Below are 21,569 nucleotides of genomic sequence, written 5' to 3' on the forward strand. Positions count from 1 at the left end.
AACCAAGCATTCCATCCTGGATATAATCTGAGACTGAACACCAGAGACAACCTTCCCCCTGGGTTTCCAGAGGACAGGAGCTACACAGCCACCACTGGACCTCCTGAGGAGGAGCAGACCCTTCTTTTTCTACAGGATCGCCACTTCGGGAGGACTGCAGCCACCATTCTACCAGACTGCTACCACCACCCTGACTAACAGGGTGCCAGGTTGTATCCTAACTCTGTCAGTTTAACCCGGTGTTATCCGCTTTTATTTTTTTTCTTCCCCCCTCCTTTTATTTCCCTATTAAATTGTTATTCTGACTTGGTATTTCCCACTAGTTTGTTTTCAAACTAGTACAATGTGTTCATACACTATGTAACAGGTTTGAATGTGCTCAGCAAACAGTTTTTGGGGATATTCTGGACTCAGTGCTATCAGAACCCTTATATGACATTTAAGATTGGGTCTGAAAATTTCAAGCATCATACACTTCCCATATATGCACAAGCATATGTCCATCTACTATCTCCTGGAAACCAGACATACATAAAGTATATACTCTTTCAAGCAAAGAACAAAATTTTCTGCAAGCATCAGACTAACTGCAGATGTGGTCTTCATACGGGAAAAAAAAAGAGTCAATCAGACATGTGATTCCTGATGGTAAAGACAGTTTTTGGATTTCTGCTGTTTCCAAACTGTTTCTGTAACATGCCATTTTTAAGACTGACTGGTCAAATATCTGTCAGGAGCGACAGGTAACTCTATGGCTTGGAAATGGACAAGATAATCTCTGACAACTCTTCCTCCTTTACATTCTGCAATGCTGTTAAAAATTTTTGATGCACTAACAAATTAAGCTGAAATAAGCATGTCATGGGTTTGTCCTTAAGAGTTCCATAATACATTTTCACAGGTACTAACTTGGTTGTGGTGACTATTTTCTATTCTGCAACTCTTAAAAAAAATTATACCTGCAAAACAGTTTTTGCATTGTCACTTTACTCTCCGAACACTAACAGTAAAAATGTAAAATGGTTACTTTCTTTTTATCACACCAACATTTTTAACATTTAGACACACATTCTAGTACCTGCTACATAAACAGCAGAAGAGAAAGGTGTCAGAAAAAAAAAAAAAATCAATGGAGCCAAAGGCAGAAGAATAAGAAAACAATTTGTGGAATGCTAAGTCTTCACGACATTCCTGAGTCCTCTCTCATTTCCAAAGGGATATGTATGCAGCAGTGCACAGTTACGATCATCCATACTTTTATATAAAACTCTAATAAATTTTAATGATAATTTTAAGAAAAATATTTTAAAATTCTAGCCTAGCATAATTACTGGAATATATTTCTGAAATATTAATAACCTGTTGCATGGTAAGTGTTTTAAACCCAAGCATACTCACTGCTTTAACCAATACTAAAACAATTGCCGCATACATACACAGTTGTTCTAAGAAAGAAAATCTTTTATGCACCGAATGGCACAAAATCTATTTCTAAACACAAAGGAAAAGGAAATTAAAATGAACATTAATCCAATCTTTATGTCTTTTTCTGAGTTAACAAAAAAACTTGATTAATTCAAATCGAATTGCTAATTAAGTACTACTTTGTAATGCATGTGGTGATGCTTAGAAACTAACATGATTATTAGCACAACAATTGCCAGCAGAGCAGAACTGAATTTGGTCATGGGGGAAATGACTGGGTGAAAAAGCAGTTAGATTATATTGTGTTTCTTTGTCTTTCATACAGCTGTGATCCTCATCTCTTCTAAAAATTGGAGGAAAGGAACAGCTGCTTTGAATTACAAGAATTGCCAGTACCCTGCAGGGTTACAAATGTATGGTTTCTTCAGCCATGATCTTTAATCCTTCCCCCTTTGGCCACACGTTCCTGGGGATGAAGAAAACAACTGCGATAAAGATAATCCCTTCCTGTGGGTGAAGAAGAGTGAGAACAGTAACATGCTCTATTTACAGATATTAGCACAAAGTGCTTCACAATTATTTACATTAGGGTCTTTGTGACAGAAGGGACATAAAAAGAAATCCCAATGTTTCTTGAAAGTTTAGATACATCATTCATGTTTCTAAACCAATACAGAAAAGACAAAGTACAATCAAGCCAATCATCTAGAGGTGGAGTATGAAGGTTTATGCCACAGATACACCAGGAAACTGCATCAGCTATTTCAGGTTTGGTCAGGTTCTTTAGTTTAAATTTAGTGGTTTAGATATAGTTTGAAAACAGCTACACTGCTTCTTTTACTATTTTCAGCCAACAAATAGTTGAACAGCTTGTGCAGGAGAGAGAAGCAGATTTCCTAGCACAGGCTGTAGCCAAGCTGCCTGCAAGAAGAATAATCAGAGTATGTTTTCCAGCAGCAGCAACCTAGTCCAGTAGCACAATACCTTGATACTTACAGAACTAGCCTGGGAGGGCCAGTGTGGACCTGCAGCTAAAAATTCTATCTGGATGGAAGATGACTCGCTGTGGTCTATATGCCATCTCTCCAGCATGCTGGGTTAGGGAAAGACCAGTTCAAGTGCGAAAACAGGAGAACGCAGAGAGCAGCCTTGCTAATGAGTGTTCTCATGCATTTGAACACTAGGTCAAAGCACTCAGCTAAGGGCAACCTAAATGAACCAGCTCGGACCAAGCACTGTTAATGACTTTTGACTCCAATTAGCCCTGACTAACATGGAATGGGGAGCCACTCCACAGATCAGACTACACTCAGAAAAAAAGGTTGGACCTATTTTTCCCATTGTCTAAGCATCGTAGTCTCCCATTACTCTGTGTAGCTGGGAACTTGATCTGAATACATGGATTTGCATACTAAATTTAAAAATGGAATGTGTATTCTAGTGACATTATTGATACAAAAATGAAAATAAGCTTCAATTCCCAAAGAACACAGAGAGGCATAGAGAAAGAATGTGACAGAATATATGTGCCATATGCACAGATCAGAACTACAGAAACTGAGAAAAGGAAGGTGTTCTGACCATCCAGGTAGTCTACCATGTCTGCCCATTTTTGATATATTCTCTGAGAGCAGCAGAAGGTACAAATGGCTCATAATTTGTTATATTTTTTTAGCTGATGGACTCCAATTATAAAATTTATGTTGTTCTCTACCACATTCAAAAGACAAGACTGAACTGAATATTCATAATTCTATACTGTTTTAGGTATATTTATATTTTACATTAAAAAATGTGGCAATGAGAAAAAAGTTTAAAATATTTCAGGACATATGCAGTAAAGGAAACAATAATGGATGATGCCCATGTAATAAAACACATATTTCCAAAGTAATAGAAGTGACTTATTTTCACTGCTTTCTAAACAGACAAAATACTTTTTTCAAATTTATATACTTCAAAAAAGCAATCAAATTATTGTTTGGCTACACGCTCATCTCTTCAAAGGAAAATATTAGAAAGATAGTTTATTAGTTAGATAAACTACTGTTTTGAGACTCATGTTTGCCTTGGAACACAGAAAACTTAACTTTGACACTGTTCTGTTTGGTGACCTTACACAAACTACCTTTTTCCTCTCCACCTCTTCCTACCTAGAGCATGAAAATAAAATATTGATCACGTTGAAATGAAAGGTGCAATGTGAGAGAGAATTACTGCCATTTTAGTTACTCGTTTGGGTCCTCTGTACCATGTGTTATGTCAGCAACCTTAACCTTTCAGAACTGAACACACTAATTCTATCAAACAGCTGCCACCCCTACATCTGCTTCTATTCTAACATAAACAACACTTTCTATGGAAAACTAGCAAATATAAGAATTTGTGGGGGGAGCTGCTGACGATTCTTTTTACTAGGAATATTTTCAAGCATGGATTTTATGCTATATGTACCACACAAGCTAACTATACTTCATCATCTACTGACCTGCCTTTCAACTGCCTATTTAACAGCTTCCAAACTAGTCTTAAACTACTTATAAAACAAATTTCACTCTGTCTCCAAAAGATCTCTGTTCTTTAGTTCCATAAACAAGGACAGAGTACAGTCCTTATTCCAGAAACATTCACAGTATGACACAACTGGGATGAAAAAGGAGGCCATAAGCACATTTTAGTAGAAAAAGCAAAGTATAAGCTAGCTGGCTTCAACAAAACATCGAACTACATGGCAGAAACACTGAATTCTCTGACACTATGGAAAAATGACAAATTACTTGGGTATGGAATTGCTGGGGCCTTGACTAAGATGAATTAGGCTGTCTATATCTCACAGAGCTTTTTATTTCAGGAGCAGCTGCTTGAAATTCTTCCAAGCACTTTTAGTCAGAACATTGCCTTTTTTTTTTCAAAAGGCAAACTTTTCAGTAATAATTATTCTCTTTATTAGAAATCCTTCCACTTTATAAAGTTTCCATAAACACCAGGAAGAATGAAACAACATGGCTCCTGTTTTTAAGCCCTGTAACATGCCTCTGAAATTTGAAAGATCCTAGCCTGATTTATTCTTATTTACAACAATTTGCAAAGTTAGGTCTCCCACTTCTCATTACTAAGTCTTATTCCTCTCCATTTCTTCAGTGTTCTGGATCTTTGTCAGAACCTCTTGTTCCTTTAATATGCATAATAAAATATCTATTGGAGTGGAACTAGAATTGCAGTGTTTCTTCCTTGAGAAAACTAGCCATTACCACCCAAAATACACAGGCAGTTTTGTAGATAGGTGTATTTTCCAAGTACTTATACAAAACACAAGTATTCTAACTTCTATGTAGAACTATCAGTTCAGTCATATCTCACAAATATCTGGATAGGGTACTCTTCTCTCAAAGACACGATAACTGAATCAAAATCCCTAATCTAGCATCTTTCCATCTACAGCACATTTTTTTGCAAATTTCATCACAGTTAGGCAAGAGAATGACTATATCAAGATACAAAAAAAATAGTGACATACAACAAGCTTCCAAAGCTTTAAGTTAAGAAAATTTAAATTAAAAAAACATGGAAAAAATTGTTTATAGTGTTGTAAGTTACAAATCCTACTCTGTATCCTTCTTTCATCCCAATACCTCTTACATTTCAAAAGGCAGTGGTTTGTTACAGTTTGCTGGAAGGTTTGGCATTCTTTTTACTGAAAAAATGGCATAATATAAATAATGATCTTAGACTGCTAGGTAAGAAAACTACTGAAAAAAATTAACTATTTATACAAGTGTTATGTCTGAAAGGTGAAGACTAGCATGTTTGGGACCAAGTGTTCTAAAAAACCTTTTTCCTGCACAGAGGTTCTTCAGTACAAACTGCTGGGCCCTGATAACAGGAATCTAAGAGATGCAATATCTGAACAGACAAGAGTGGCTGTGTAAATTATAACTTTATTTTCCAATTATCATAACAATTTTCAAAGGACATTTTTGCTACACAGAAACATTGTCCCTGTATTTTTAAAATAAATTCTCTGAGATCATATATGAGTTTGGTTTATTATGTAAAATACTAATGTACTTCATGAAAGGTGCTTAAAACACAGACTGAAGCAAATGAAAGAACTGTAAGAAGTATTTCTGCAAAACTGTATCAGAGAGCTAGAAAGCATGAGCAAATATTTTATCAGCATCACTGGTCTGTATTTTGCAATCTGTAATTAAAAATTTTATTCATGTAGGTTCCATTTTCTAGGTGTCACTGTTTATGAATCATACACAAGATTATCACCCTAATCAAGCGTATATTCTCCTATTCACAAACCATTCACAAGTGTGTAGTAATAATTAAATGCTATCAGATATTATCAAAGCTGTAAGAACCTCCATAACAATGCCATTTTCCAATACAGAATGACATTGGGTTTTAAGATACTGTCATTTTTCCTGCATAAGAATGTCCAAAAAAAATTAATGAATACCTCGTTAAAAATAAATTTAAAAGCCTGCATGGAATAATGTTACAGGAGGGTGGATCTTTTCATTTTGATTTATTTTCTGCTTTGTTGCACCTTATTTTCTCAGATATGGCAAACAATGATAACAAAAAATAAGCCTAATACATGTACTTACTTGTGATAAAATGGAGAGCTGATAGTGATAGGTCACTGCATTTCGATTAGCCTCCATGAAGTACCACTGGGTTTGTCCCTTCTGCTGATCCAGTTTCTTCTCCAACATGAGATGAGAGGTACATAAAACATCCAGGCATTTCATCATCACATCAGACAGCAGTGAGATGACCTCCACTACATGTGGACATGCCTCTTTATCAGGAGTCAAGCAGCTACAGAAAGAACATTCTCTACTTACTTGTTCCTAAAAAACCTTTTCCACCATTGCATTCCTGCCCTGGTATTTATGAAGTTATGCCAGCCAGCACCGCTCACTCATCCTGCCTGGGACAGCTTGATGCTGGACAGCCTTGGTATTGACACACCATGGCACAGTGTCCAGCACCCACTGGAACAATTATCCTTGACACTGACCCAGACAGAACTGCTACTGGGGGCTGCAGCTGTGATATCCAAGACACACTAAGGAGTGCCTGGGGCCTTTTCCTGGGATGGGGGAGACATGGCCTCCCTTGTGGGGACTGTGCTCTGGTCAAAGGCACTGCACCATTGAATAAAGCAGATGTGAAGGAGGATTTACAGGAGAATGTCAGGATCTTCACAGAGACAACACTCTCAAAACAATGCAAGGAAAAAGGAATATCTAGAGCTTGCCCTCAAAGGAGCAGTGAATGAAGGCTCTCAAGAGGAGGTGGGTTGAAGACTTTTCACTTCTGCCAAGGGAAGGAAGGCTTGTCCTCTAACTACAGAGGAATAATTGCAGAACAGGTATAGTGACCTAGGAACAGGTGAGGAAGAACAAAGCCTAATGGAGGACACATCACAGCCAGGTGAGTCTGAAACAAGTGTTCACATCACAGGTAAGATGCAGTAGCTGACAGTCATTTGAGGCTGAGGGAACAGAGACATCCATCTATTTGATCAATTTGATGAATGTGATGTCTGTTGCTTTGATTCAGGACATTGTGGAGATACTACCAAGACTCATCCTAACCCTTGGGCTATTACTTCTTGTTGCTCATTTGTGTGGGCACAAATAACATTATTAGGGCCAACTCCGAACACACTGAAAGGGACCACAGTGCACTGGGGTCAAATGTGAAGGACAGGGGACATACCTAATTAGGTATTTATCACTGAGGAGGAAAGGCTAAAGTCAGGCTGCAGTCTGACTCCTGACATGTAGTCAAAAGCTTATCAGTGAGGATCAGAGGAGCAGACCAACATGGGTGACATTGTGATAGATGACTGCTATAAACCATACAAAACCAGAGAGAAAGTCAATGAAGCCTTTGTTGGACAGATGAAGGAAGCTTCATGATTCCAGACACTTATTGGGGTCTATTAATCACCCTGATATCTGTTGATGGGGTAATATGGCTGAGTGCAGCAATCAGGAGATTTCTGGAATCTGCAGATGACAATTTCTTGATGGAGCTGAAAGGTATTCTGCCAGACCCGTTGCTCTCAGACAAGGAAGAAAGAGGCAGGGATGTGAAGATCAACGGCAGCCTCTTGATCTTACAGCAACCATCAGACTGCGGAGTTCGAAATCCTGAGAGAAGTGAGAAAGTGATATTGTATGGTTACAAAACAGCACCTCAGGAGAGCAGAACTCAGCATGTACAGGGATCTTCCTAGTAGAATCTCACGGAAGACTGCTGTGGAAGGTAAAGGGAAAGCTTAGGAAAGCAAGCTAATCTTCAGGGACATCTCAAAGCACTAGAACAGCCCAATCCTACATGTAGGAAACAGGGGCAGGCTACACAGGAAGAATACAGACATTGCCCAAAGGGTAGAGTTAGGAAAGCCAAACCTCAGCAGAAGCTGAAAAAGTTGAAACTAGCAATGGATGCGGAAGGCAGAAGAAAGACCAACAAAAAAAGACTATGGAAAATGTGGACCCACTAAGCAACCTAGTGACAAACAAGGTGGAAACGTTTGGGATGCTTGGTCCCTCTTTTGCCTTCATTTCCATTGAGAAACTTTGGCCATAAGTGTTTCAGATCTCTGAGCCTACCTGTAGAATCTATAAGCATGAAACTTCCATATAGCAGAAAATAGAGTGAAAAAGCATTTAAGCCAATTGGACGTACACAAGCCCATGGGACCAAATGAGAAGGGTCTGAGGGATTCAATTCGTCAATACCACTATCTGTCATATCTAAAAGGATCAAAAGAAGGTTTCTGTAAATTGATAAAAGTTGAATATAACACAAATATCCAAGAAAAGCAAGGGGGAGGATTCAGGGAGCTGATAGCCAGTCAGCTTCACCTCAGTCTCTGGGAAAATAATAGAGCTATCTCCTCTGAAAGTAATTTTCAAGCACAAAAACGACAAGAAGGTGACTGGGAACAGTGAGGATGGATTAACCAAACAGCTCTTTTACCTGACTAGGCTGACTGGTGTCTACGATGAGACTGCTGTCTGAGGACAAGGAGAGAGCAGTATAGCCTATGGGTAGCTTTATTTTAGCAAGGCTTTTGTTTGACACACTATCCTACAGTATCCAAAGGACTATAAGGTAGGAAGATAACTGGCTGAACCTCCTGGCTCAAAGAGATGTCATCAGTAGTACAAAGACCAGCTGGTGGCTGGAAGTAGCATCCTCCAAGGACTGATATTGGGTCAGTACTATTTAATGTCTTTATTAACAACCTAGATCACGGGAGAGAGTGCATTCTCCAAAGGTTTCTGAACAATGAATTTCAGGGATACATGGGGCAGGGCTGTTGTCAGAGGGAGCTGGACCACCTATTCAGAGATATGATTGCTACCTGCATAACAGAAAGGCATGGCCAGATCCTTCTCAGAGGTGCACAGTGTTAGAGCAAGAGGCAAGAGACATAAGTTAAACCACAGGGAAGTCTGGATAGATACAACAATTGTTATTATTATTACTATTACTTTCAATCACAAAGGCAGACAAGCACTACAGAGGGCCCAGAGAAGTTGTGGGATCTCCATCCTTTGATATTCAAAACTGACTTAGACAAAACCCTGAGCAGTGAGCAACCAGATGTAATTGTATCTGCACGAAGCAGGATGGACTAGATACTTCCAGGGGTCTCTTCCAATCTAAAATACTTTAACAAGTCTGTGATTCTTGTTTCAGGCACCCTAGGCAGCTGTTTAGTAACAGTAATAATATATTATTAGGTCTATTTTTAAATCCCCAGAATATTTTGTATGCAGTGTAGGACAGGAAAGCTGCTAGGGACAGTGCTGCATGTACTAAAAAGTGTCTTAAATCTGTTAACTCCAATGAACCTGATAATTTACTATGATTTCCTTGCACAGTACTATTGGCCTGCTAACATAAACATAAAACACAACACTCTTCTTCAAAGAAAATGCCATAGAATGACTTATTATTTCTAAAGCAGTTCTTTCTTAGTAAAACACAACTGCCACGCAAAGAAACGCTTTTGAAAATGTTTTACAATACTTTATTGATTTTAATATTTTTGTTTAAATTTGCTTAAATATGTTGATTGATTTTACTAATTTCATAGCTTTTAAAATCTTTTTTGCATTAAATTTTGTATTTCTTTTAAAGAGGTGCAAGTTTACACCCTTAAAAAATACTGTGAGTTGGGGTTTTCTTTTAATTTTTTATTTTAATTCACTGAAATTGGGCAAAATTTCAAAGAATAAAGGGAGCTAGAAGCAATTTATAGTAAGTCCTATATCCATTTCCCATGCATCTAGAAATGATTTATGACTAAACACCAAGTAGACTGATATTCAGCTCTGAAGGAATTTGATGGCTATGATTCCAGAACGCTTTTTAGTAGCTTAAAGCAATAAAACTGTATTTTAATAACAATACTAATGAATAGTAATGATAACACTAAATGAAAATTTACAGTTGCAACATGAAACTTTCAATATTTCTTCAAACCGTTATCAAGAAATTATGTTTTTATTTACGACATTCATCTTTGAAATGTGTTGTGTTCCAATCATTTGAAAATAACTACATCTTTTCTGTTAATGTTTTCTCATCTGTATTATAATTAAAATCTCATTATTACTGTTTTTCTTTAATGTTTTTTATTCTTTCTAAATATCTCACAAAGCATAAGCAAAAAACCTAAACATAACATTGACACACTATCCAACAGTATCCAAAGGACTATAAGGTAGGAAGATAACTGGCTGAACCTCCTGGCTCAAAGAGATGTCATCAGTAGTACAAAGACCAGCTGGTACATCATTTAAGATTTAACCCATAGTAAGAGATAATATTAAAAACAGTACCCCCCCAAATAACAATAACAAAAAACCCCATGTCATGCTTCCCACCATTAATAAAATACGTAGAAAAATTCTTGTGTAAAGATTTTAATATTTCCATTAAAATTCATTTCAGAACCTCTTAATCATAAACATTAGTTCTATTAGCTCCTGTACTCCCCATTACTGTCCTTCATCCACAAGGTCTTTAAATAACAGAAACCCTTCTGTACAATAAAACATACTATAAAAACCTTAGTCTTTGTAAAGTAATGTGCTTTTCAGGGACAGAATTGAATATCTGAGTAGAAAGTATAAGCATTTTTGTGCTAGGTGGGGTTTTTTTTTCTAAAATGGAAAAATCAAGGGAGATAACTCGATCTCTAATTCACTCTATACTTTGCCTTACACATTACCCTATCTCCAGGAAGATATAAACATAGTTAAGAAATATGTGATGAGTGAGTGTAGCAAGTACAGGCTCATCTTTTCCTCCATTACTTTGTTATATCTGCTGCTGTGCTAACAGAATTATAAAATGGTGAAAAACATATTTCCATCCATCAAATAAACAGAAAAAGCTATGAACATGATCATACAGTGATCTATAAGTAACATATTGTAACAGGGTTATTTCCTTGACCACAATCTGCATTTGAAAATTACTCAAAATGCTGGATTTTTATGGGGGGGAAAAATGATGTGTAGGGAATTAAGTACTCTACTAATATTGTTAAATATAAATTTCAGTGCGGAATATAAAGTATATAGTGGCTAAATGAATGCCCTGACTATACTGGTATGAGCTTTCCAGTTGCATCTCTGCAGCTATATTGTATATGTTACTATTGGTGTAAGGAGATAGCTCTGTTTTTCTTCATATCCAAAGATATTTCCTATTCACAGATGAATACTGGCAGTTGCTAAAGTCTGCAAACTGTCGCATTATCTCTGCTGGAAGCACACAAAACAAAAACATCTTTTCAGCAGGATGTCGAAATAAAATGAGTAATTACCTCTTAATGGCAAATGACACTTTTTCAGAGTACAATCCTTCTGGCACAGGTTCATACACAGCCCATACTATCTGAAAAATAAAAAGTCTACAATTTGTTGAAGAAAAATACTCCATTATTTATTCGAAGATCCAATATGATAACTATTGCCCCTAGAAACAACCTGATGAGCATTACATCATCAGCTCTAACTTGCAGAACAACTTAGAGCACATCTTCTAATGCAGAATGTCTCTTCCAGTCAGGTATCCACATTAGTGTACATACTTACTGTAGATTAAAGTGCTACAATATTGAACATTTACAAGCAATTTTTCCAATTAGAATGGTAAGACAGCAATTCACACAATAATAAACACTTGTGCTCATTCACAAGACACACACATTAGAGCTGAGAGCAGTTTACATGTCAATAACTTAAACATGAATTCTCATTCATGATAACACATGCAGAAATAATTGGGAGGTTGATCTGGCAAATGTGAATACCTTAGTTGCCAAGGAGAGCATATTGGTGCTGTAAAATGCTGGGTTCAGAGTGGCCATCTGATAAAGGATGCATCCTGCAGCCCAGACATCAGCCTTCTCTCCATAAGGCTCACACTTTGCAACTTCAGGACTAGGTAGAAAGCAATGCAAGCCACAAGTGTTTTATTAATTCACCTAGAAGTAGGCTTATTTTCTAAAAAAAACCCCCACCCAATATTTAGTTATTCACTACAAAATAATTTCAGAGCACACACAATTACATTCAAAAGGTTGCATTTGTTTCCTTTACCAGCCAAATTCTTTAAGGGGAAGTACAATTAATAGACTTTCAACTTCTACTGAACTTCTTCTCACAATGCTAGGGGTTTATATTTTGTTCACTTGTCCTTTCCACTCACATTGTCTTTGGACTTAATGGACACAAATGAACTATAGCATTTAGAACTAGTTTACAATGATGGCATTTCAATAAAACAGACTAGAGAACAGATAAGTATGGCACATCATCTTATAATTCAGGTATCAGAAAGATTTGAATACAACTCCTGGATTTAGAATGCTAATGGATATAGTTTTGCTATTAATGTAAAGAAAAAAACATGACTCATTGTATCATTTTCATCCTCTTTAAACTCCTGTAATGCATTCCTTGCAGGGATGCAACATGGACACACAGCAGGCAGCCAAATGACAATACAAAAAATCATTGTAAAGATACACCTAAAGAAAACAGAAGAAGGCAGTAACTTCAGCTTTGACGGAGTACAAAACAAAATTTACTTCCTTTGTTCAATTTCCTCAGTGCTTTTCATGAACCTGGATGATTACAATTTACATTAGTAGGTGTATTCTGATGTTGGAGTTCAAGTCTTAGCAGTAAGTAAGGATCATATCACAGAACGTGTTTGGTTTATTTCATGCAGAGATATAAAAAAATACTTGACTTCTTTAATCTGTAAAATCAACTTGAAAACCGACTTGTTTACCTTTTTCTTTCACCTTAGAATTTGGAACCACTATATCTTCATAATTATTGTACAGATATCTTTGGTAAAATGCCTTATTTTGGTGCTCAGACGTACTGTGTAAATTCAATTAATGATGCTAGAGGATATCCTGCTGCTATGTACAAAATGCAGATTTTTTAAATATATGGGATGAGGTCCCCAGACAAATGATAAATTAGGTGAACTTAACAGAATAGAAAGTCAGAACAGAGGTCACAGCGCAGGGAAGTGAGAGAGACTGACAGGTCACAATCTTCTGACAAAATTGATCAAACAAGATACAGATTCTTAGGTCAAACCCAACAAGCAATTTTCTTTGAATCTTGCTGTTGATGATACATAACCACAGAGTGGGTATTAAATATTGTTAGAACATAACAGCATTTCTGTAATCACACTGTGACACTAATTCTAGATGTCTTTGTGTAAATTTCCTTTTTGTTTATTGAAAGTGTGGATGCTAAAAGGCAGGAGCAGAGAAATTTTCCAGCTCTGTAGTTTGCGAAGTTTTTCCTTTCTCATGCTTTAGCTGAGAAACAGAGAAATCCAGCTTCTCACAGCTTCTCTGTGAGAGCTTTCATTCTCATGAATACTGGATGGATAACAGTTTGTAAGAATGTAAACTATTTCGACACCTGCTATTGTTGTCAGAACACTAGAATTGTTTTCAGTCTTCGGACAATAATATTTGGAAATGGGTGTCTTACTGCTCAGCCTATCATCTTGAGAGGTGGTGAGCAAATAAGCCAATAATGTAATTTCTTTATTGTAAACTACACTATAAAAGAGGAGAAATTCATTAAATGAGGTCTTAACTCTGCTTTGGCCATATCTTTTAACCTGGACCTATGTTCTCTGGGGATAACAGCGACATAAAAGTGCCAGTTAGAGCAAACATTAGTATTGGAACTTACCATATAGATGGTGAGCTCAATAAGGCAAATTATCTTAGCAAAGTTCTAAGCATGCTCCTATTCAGAAAAATAAATCTGACTTGAATTTTGGTCTTTCGTTCTAGTGATAATTTCAATGCATAGAGAGATCAAGTTTAAAAATATTATTTTTAAATTAATAAATTATATTAAAATACCAGAGATTATTCAAGCCAAATTTATGTAACTATGCAAAAAGCTACATATCAGCCACAGAAAGAATAAGATGAATACAACTGAGAGAGAAACAGAGGCAAGCATGACCTGGACTACAGCATCTTGATTCCTGAACAGCAGAGAAAAACCTTGCTTGATGTCCAGAGCAAACAGCAACCCACAAGCTGGTGACTTGGAAAAATCATACTGTGATTTGGAAATCAAAGAAAGAATACTGTGCTGACAGGGTTATAGTTTTAGCATAGTTTCACACAAATGCACAGTAGCTGAAAGTTAATGAAGTAATTTGTTCTGTTTATTCATGCTGAAAGATTTCTTGTTCTAAATGCGCATCTAATCCCTTTTTTCTAAATCAAAATGACTTGTAGCAGAAGAGTATTTGATCTTTTCTTCCAGAACAAACGTCTTAGTCAGAAATCTCTGACACTGAGCACATTAGGATGACCAATACCTTAAAAAAATACTGTCTCGTGCTTAAGAAATACTTTAAATTACTGAAATAATATTTATTTAATGTGACCATGAAAGTTTTACAGAGAATATAAAATCCCCTACTTCCATGATGCTGTGCTTTTGTGGCTAATTAGTCCTGTAATTTAGATTTCTAAATAGGATTTTCAAATATTATTTATTTACTTTTAAGCCTTGTAGTAAAATCCCTCACCATGTTCTACAGGCTTGCCTCACCATCTGCTAGTTAGAAATGTGGGTGGGGTACAGTACTTGTTGACTAGCAAAACAGTTCTGCAGTCAAGTTGCATGTTTTGGATCCACACTGGTGAGGGATGCCAAGCAGAGAAAGTACCCAGTTCTTGTTCCTGTACACTGCCACCCACAAACAGGAGGGTGGTGGGAGTACATATGGTTTGCCTAATTCAGATGACAAGTGTGTATAAACTGTCACTGTCTGGTCAAGACCAGAAAGAATGAGCGCAACCAGTCTTACTCACAAACACTGAAAATTTAAGGGTGCAGCATTAGTATGACTTTTTTTTTTTTAATTTTCAAGGCAGTACTAGTCCTTTAACTTTTACCTTAAGATAGCTCAATTGGCTGAAACCAGACAGTGGTAATAATTAAATTTTTAGCAAACAGATCAGAAAACGCATTCAAAACAGAAAGGGGTAGACCCTAAGAGCTGATAAAGATTTTCATTTCCATTGCTCCAAGGGCTGAGCTTAGTGCCACTTAGCAGCAGTATTGATACTATTAGCCACAGCTGCTAGAAGTGGCAGCAGAAGTATACAGTCATTTAATTCTTGCAGCTAACATATTCAAGATAATAACTATAGTTTTCATCTAAGTTTGCAAATCACTGGTCATTTCCAACTTATACATTCAAGATGAAAAAGCTTACTCCAGCAGCATTATGGTAACTGTAAGAGAATCCTCCACTAAACAAATGTCCATAGCAAATGCAAGACTAAATTATTTTAAATGAAAGAATTGTATCCAAAGAATAACTGTCCAAATTCTCAGCATCCTTTAACAGACAATTTTATAATTGTTTCTTAGAAAGGTCACTCTTGCTCAACATATTAGCACTGCTTTTATTCTTAATAACAGAATCTTCCATGCCCACAGCCTTAAAATGAGCCATTGCTTAATCCAAATAGTTGTTTTTCCTTCTGAACTCCTTTTTACAAAATTAAGTAGCTATTTTAAATACAGAAGACAGTTTCCCATACTACCCCACATTTATAATTAGTTTTTTTTTAAAAACACAATAACCAAATCTTGTCAGTATAGTGCTACTTGTAAAACATCAAACACATTTAACCAAATCCCCTCTACATGGCTTTGGAGATACTTCTGCAATCAAGCTTTCATTTATAATTTTGCTTACTGATGTGATTTTGTCACTGTTTTTCTTTAAGAACACTTTTAACAGAGATTCAAACAGACTGTTTATCTGAGTCTGCTGCATTTGCACTACCACATAGCTGTATAAAAGATGATTATCCTCACTAGATTAACTCATGTTCACATTAGTTATTAGTGGACGGAAGTTCCAAAATTAAGAAAGAAGTCCTAAATTTGGAGGGGGAGGAAAAGAGGAGATGAAGGAATGACGTTTTCAAACAGCATTCATTTTCTAGAGCCTCTGAAGCTTCTAAAGAATGTTGTCAATACTATCAGGCCGACTTTACATGGGACACAACCAGTGAAGATTTCCCAAGCTACACAGAACTTCAATAAGCCACTAATGAGTTATCTTGGTACAGTGTTCACTGCTGCTTCCAACAGGTGTAAGAACATGCAGTATATGGCGTCCTTCAGTAGGAGGAGCATTTTCAAATAAGACTTGGTTTCAACTAGACAGTTAGGAATTAATGAAAACAGCAGTGATTCTTCGAGACTGACTTCCAGAAAAAGTGACAGTTATAATGAAAGGCTAAATAAAGAAGCATCCACCACTGACGAAGATTTTAACAATGACAGTTATTGCTTTTAGTCTTTAACATACCTTCAATTAATTATTTAAAGTTTGATGGAGATTCCAGCAGTAGGTATCAGCTATACAAACACTCATGCCTAGAAACCATACTGATTTCAAGAAGCAATGCAACCTGAAAATAGCTGGAAACTAGCAAAGTATCCAACATGCTTATCCCATTCGTCCTTACCCATGGATATTGATTTTTTTCCCACTGCTGGAGACAGAACAGTAGGAGAGATAGTAGACAAGCTTGCCATACATTGATCAACGGGATTTTTTTGTTTCCTTTGGTCCCAAATGCTAAAAGAGTCTCTGCAGTTTCTATTAACTTCAGGTATATAGATATATTTGTTAAAATACCTATAAAATAATACTTGCTTGCAATGGATAGCCTTACTACTTGCTGGCAGGACTTGTCAAAGCAAAGCAGAGAATGGGATTATCACAATCTTTGTACCTATGACTGCCACAATTCACTATAACAATGAGACTGCTGTTCCCTGGCCCAGATAAACAGAGATTTACCCAGTAGTGTCTTGAAAATCTTCAGAGGTAAAGACTACACAACCTCTCACTTCCATATTTGACTGTTACAATGATGAAAAAAAAAAATCTACATAACTCAAGCTAGAATCTCTTCTATTTCAGTTCATCTCTATTTTCTCAGAAAAATGCCAAGACAATGAATTTCAGTGCAAAGAATGAGAAAATGCTTGTATTTGGACACCATTTCTAGGTTTCTACGAGCCCATCTTCATTTTACTAAACTACTGCAGGATAATTTGTGTGTTTTAAGACCAGTGTGAAAAAAACCCTACTTTTACTCTATAATCAGTTCTCCAAGTCACAGAAAGAGGGGGAAATAAAAAAAAAACAAAACAAACCAAAACAAAGAAGCACCAGTATCGTCCTAAAATAAAAAATAGAAAAGCAGTTGCTGCACATCAGAATTCTTCTCTGGATAGTTTGCTGCAAGCTACAGATACACATTCATTATTGTAGCTTCATAATTATCACTAAAACCGATGGAAGAAGAAACAGGAGCCACAAAACTGACAGTTTGAATAAAGAGGTCCTGTGAATATTGCTGAAAGCTATTTGCATTTCGCACCCACATAAAGACTTCAACACAAGCCTTTTGGGGATATTCTGTCTATCCCTTGAGTGATGAAGCAGGAACAGGATTTTCAATCACTAGTTAAAATTTTACCTTCACAGTTTTCTATTTTGAAATGGAAAAAGTATGGCCAAGTAAGTCTATAATAATTTATTATGCTGTCGTCTAACTTGCTACCATTTTTCTCCTTACAAATTATGTTAAATATTTTTTGGGGAAAAAAATATACATTTCTTATTCAAAAAAGACATCTTTTCAGACATCCTCAACTTCCACTGGCACTTAGAGAAAAATTCATCACTTATTTATCAGTTCCACCAAGTTTTAAAATGTCCAAGGGTAGGGAAGAAATTTACTACCTTCAGATGGCAATTTTACAGTGTGATAAATCCTCATGCCACCAGGTGGGGAATGTAATTTTAAAATGGGTGAAGTCAGCTAAGAGAGGCCACTTTCATGTGTCTAATTGCTCTCTCATCAGTGTAATTTCAACAGTTTCATTTTCTAGTCCAAGCATTGCCTATCTCTGCCAAGAATGCTCTTCTATATTCATATAATTTAGTCTACGGATAGGCAAAACCAATGCAGTTAGTGAAAGGCCACTAATAACTGTGGGATACATCAGACTGTAAAATGCCTGCCTTATGTTTTTACTAGTATCTTCAAAAAAAAAAACCCTGGTTTGATGTGGAAGGACACTTTTCACTGCATATAGTAGTAAATTTGTGTAGTCTGTCTCAATCTCAAATGTTAATGAGCACTGAGAAATGTATAAAAACAAGATCACAGTAATAAACCAGCGTAAATTTCAGCTACGCTGCTGTTGATCAAGCATTTAGAGACCTCACTAACTTATTGCTTTCTTTCAACACAATCCAATACCTCTCTGTTTGAAATAGTCGAGATGTTTTATAATTTACCTTCTTGGGTTTTTCATTTTACACTTTTGAAAATAAAGATATGGACATCCAGTTAACATTCAGCAATGGATTTGTATTTCTTTGAATTTACAAACCTTCAAGCTTTTATGCATGCCAACTTTTTACACTATTGCTTAGTGATGCCAAACATACCAATTTTAAAAAATAACTTATGGCCTCTAGCATTGTAATAAGACATTGTTCTAGAACACATGAAAAACTGCTACCAACTCACTTCTAATTTACCCTTGTCACATATGAATATAAACCAAATTACATTTTTTAAAGGTTTATTCTATTGTTCTTTATTGCTATTGCTTTGTTAAAACAAAACAAAGAAACAAATACCTTCTTCATACCTAAATCATTAAATACCCAATGCAAAAGCATGTTCAGAGCACAAGGTCCTCTTCCCAATTCCTAAGTGCAAAGAAGCACTTGTAACTACTTTTTTCCCCCATCAAAAACTTGGAGCACATATGAAACTGTGAAGACCACAACAGCCTCACATGAGATAAGTTGTTTAGGCTATGTATTCAAAAGAGATTGAAAGTCAAGACGGTGTCTTACTTCTGCTGTTCCCAGTCACTCTTTCCCACCAGGGTCTGCTCTCCTGTGCCAGCACAAGTACTTCTACAGATGCATTACACATCAGAGCAAAGACCTAAAATATTTTTAAGCCAGCTCAGTTCTCTAATCTAGCTCATCATTATATTTACACAAATGCTCGTGTTTGCCCTGGAGTATGGCTCGCTTTGGTTGGGTGGTTTTTGTCACAACTGGAATTTTTTGCCTTGAATCATTTCATTGACACAGGTTATATCACAGCCTCAAAAACAACTGGTACTGGCAGAAGTTTGGGAGGCTTTTTCTGTGGAAGAGAGACACCAAATAAGCCAAGAAGTCAGCTCTAGAAATATAAAATCAGCTTTCACTGAAACACAACTTTCAGTTTTACCCTTAGCTCACAATGCTCAACCGAAACACTCTTTTACCTTTCCTGAGAAAAACTAAGTCAATCAAAATGCAACTATACAAGAAAATGCATTAAAAACTTCCGCATATCTCTTACCAGTTCCTCTTTCTGAGCATAAAAAGCTGCTGAAAGGAGCAGAAGAATATTATTGTGAGGACTTGTTTTCATACTCAGAAGATCAGCAAGTTATAGTCAACTACTACATGTTCTCCCATCTTTGAACTCTATACTTTTTCTGCAAGAGTGAACATCTCAGGCAGACAGACCTGGGTTTTGTAGCAACTTTATACTTCCACTGCTTTTACACATATGAACCTTTAGTGCTAGAGAAAACAAATGCTAAATCTCAGCCCTTTCTGAATTTCATAGAGCACTGAAGTTCATTGCACAAGTATCTTCTTAAAAACTATCTTGAAAACTGAAGGATATATTTCATGGATGTTCACTGACTATGCTTCCCAAGGGACATCCATATCTAAATGTTCCCATGTTTGAAAACACGGGAAACAACATCCTCCAAGAATTCCCAGGTATGGAAATTGCATACTTGCTAGGATACCACTTGCTAGGACACATTGGCTTAAGTATCATTGGCAGGTAGAACAAAAAAAGAATTCTCATAATGTAAAACGTCATATGTACTTGAAAGCATGGGAGAAATCAAGATGGAAATTTCCTGCATATGTGGTTATGCCAGAAACAGAGTTGCTAATCCAATCTATGCATAACTTGGCAATGTGGAACAACAAATTAAACAAAAAAAACCACCAAGACAAAACAAGCAAACAAATAAAAAACCCACAAAAAAACCCCAAACAAACAACAACAAAAAAAACAAACAAAAAAAAACCCACAAAACCAAACCAAAATCCAAACATGACAGAATCTGTTTTACGCTATCTAAACTGAACTAAATTCTCAACGTATGAACATTCTCATTGATTTTTACATATGTGTGGGTGTGCATGTCTTTGCATGTCTCAGTATGCATGTACACACACATATATATATATATGTGTATACATATATACACAGTACTACCACTCAAAGATGCATTTTGGATCTCTAGAATTTTCTAGCCAGAATGTTTCATTTCAGAAACAAAGCAATTTGGGAGTGCTTACAGGGTACAGTACTATTGAGTTACTTTGCCTATAAAAATTGGGAGAACTCTCAACATAATGCAAGGGCCCAGGTATCAACATTTAGGTATCTACTACAAGTAGACCACAAATATTAGAGTTTCGTGGGCTCTGATGTGCATTTACCCCCAAGTGAAGCATTTCTATACACTTTTTAAAAAGTTATACATTGTGCTGCTTTGGGCTGGTGTAGATTTAGCTTTCTTCAGGGACTGTGTTTTGGATTTGTGCTGAACACTGTGATGGTAAATATAGATGTGTGTTTGTTATTGCTGAGCAAGGCTTACAGAGAGCCAAGGACTCTTCTACTTTTCATATGGCCACACTGGTGAGGAAATGGGGAGTGCATGGGAGGTTGGAAAGAGACACAGCTGGGACAGGTGACCCAAACCCACCTAAGGCATATTCCAGAGTACATGACATCATGCTTAGATTATACAGAAGGAGGAAAGCGGGGATGTTTGGAATGATGAGGTCTGTCTGCCCAAGTAAAAGTTATATGTGATGGGGCCCTGTACTCCTGGGAATGGTTGAACACCTTCTTGCCCATGGGAAGCAGTGAATTTATTCATTGCTTTGCTTTGCTTGCATGCATGGCTTTTGCTTTCCCTATTAAACTGTCTTTATCTCAACCCATGAGTTTTTTAGCTTTCACCCTTCCAATTCTCTCCCCAGTCCCACTGGTGGCTGCTTGGGGCTTGCTTAATGGTTGGGGTTAAACCATGACACAGATCTGTTTGCAATGGTTTTTCCCCTCATCAGGATAGGGTGTATAGGCATATTGGGAAAATATCCCATAAAGATAAAATTCAGTCTGAATTTGATCTTCTCACCCACATGCCATATCTGTTGATCTAGACAAAAAACTTGCTGGGAGCCAGTGTATAAAACTACTATTGTTTCTAGGCCTTCCTTAAAAAGAAAAAAAAAAAAAAAAAAGTTTCAAGGACAATTTAAAAAGGCTTGCAGGCTCTATTAGAAAAGGTGATCTTTATAGAAAGCTGATTCTTTCTTCAGTTGTCTTACTATTACTGAAGAAAGTCATGAAGTATCACCTTTCACACTGT

At 36.6% G+C, this 21,569-nt stretch overlaps 1 protein-coding gene across 1 annotated transcript in view; it reads right to left on the reverse strand.

Annotated features, from left to right (window-relative positions):
- Positions 1-21,569, reverse strand: part of NEK10 (NIMA related kinase 10) — a gene marked incomplete at both ends in the record, with an annotated part of 98,881 nt that overhangs the window by 39,860 nt on the left and 37,452 nt on the right. The window contains 3 exon segments of the mRNA XM_082302501.1: positions 6,045-6,258; positions 11,303-11,373; positions 11,792-11,921. Coding sequence (XP_082158627.1) covers positions 6,045-6,258; positions 11,303-11,373; positions 11,792-11,921 — 415 coding nt within the window.

Source organism: Coloeus monedula (assembly GCF_965178545.1).
Source record: "Coloeus monedula genome assembly, chromosome: 1".
Taxonomy (NCBI): domain Eukaryota; kingdom Metazoa; phylum Chordata; class Aves; order Passeriformes; family Corvidae; genus Coloeus; species Coloeus monedula.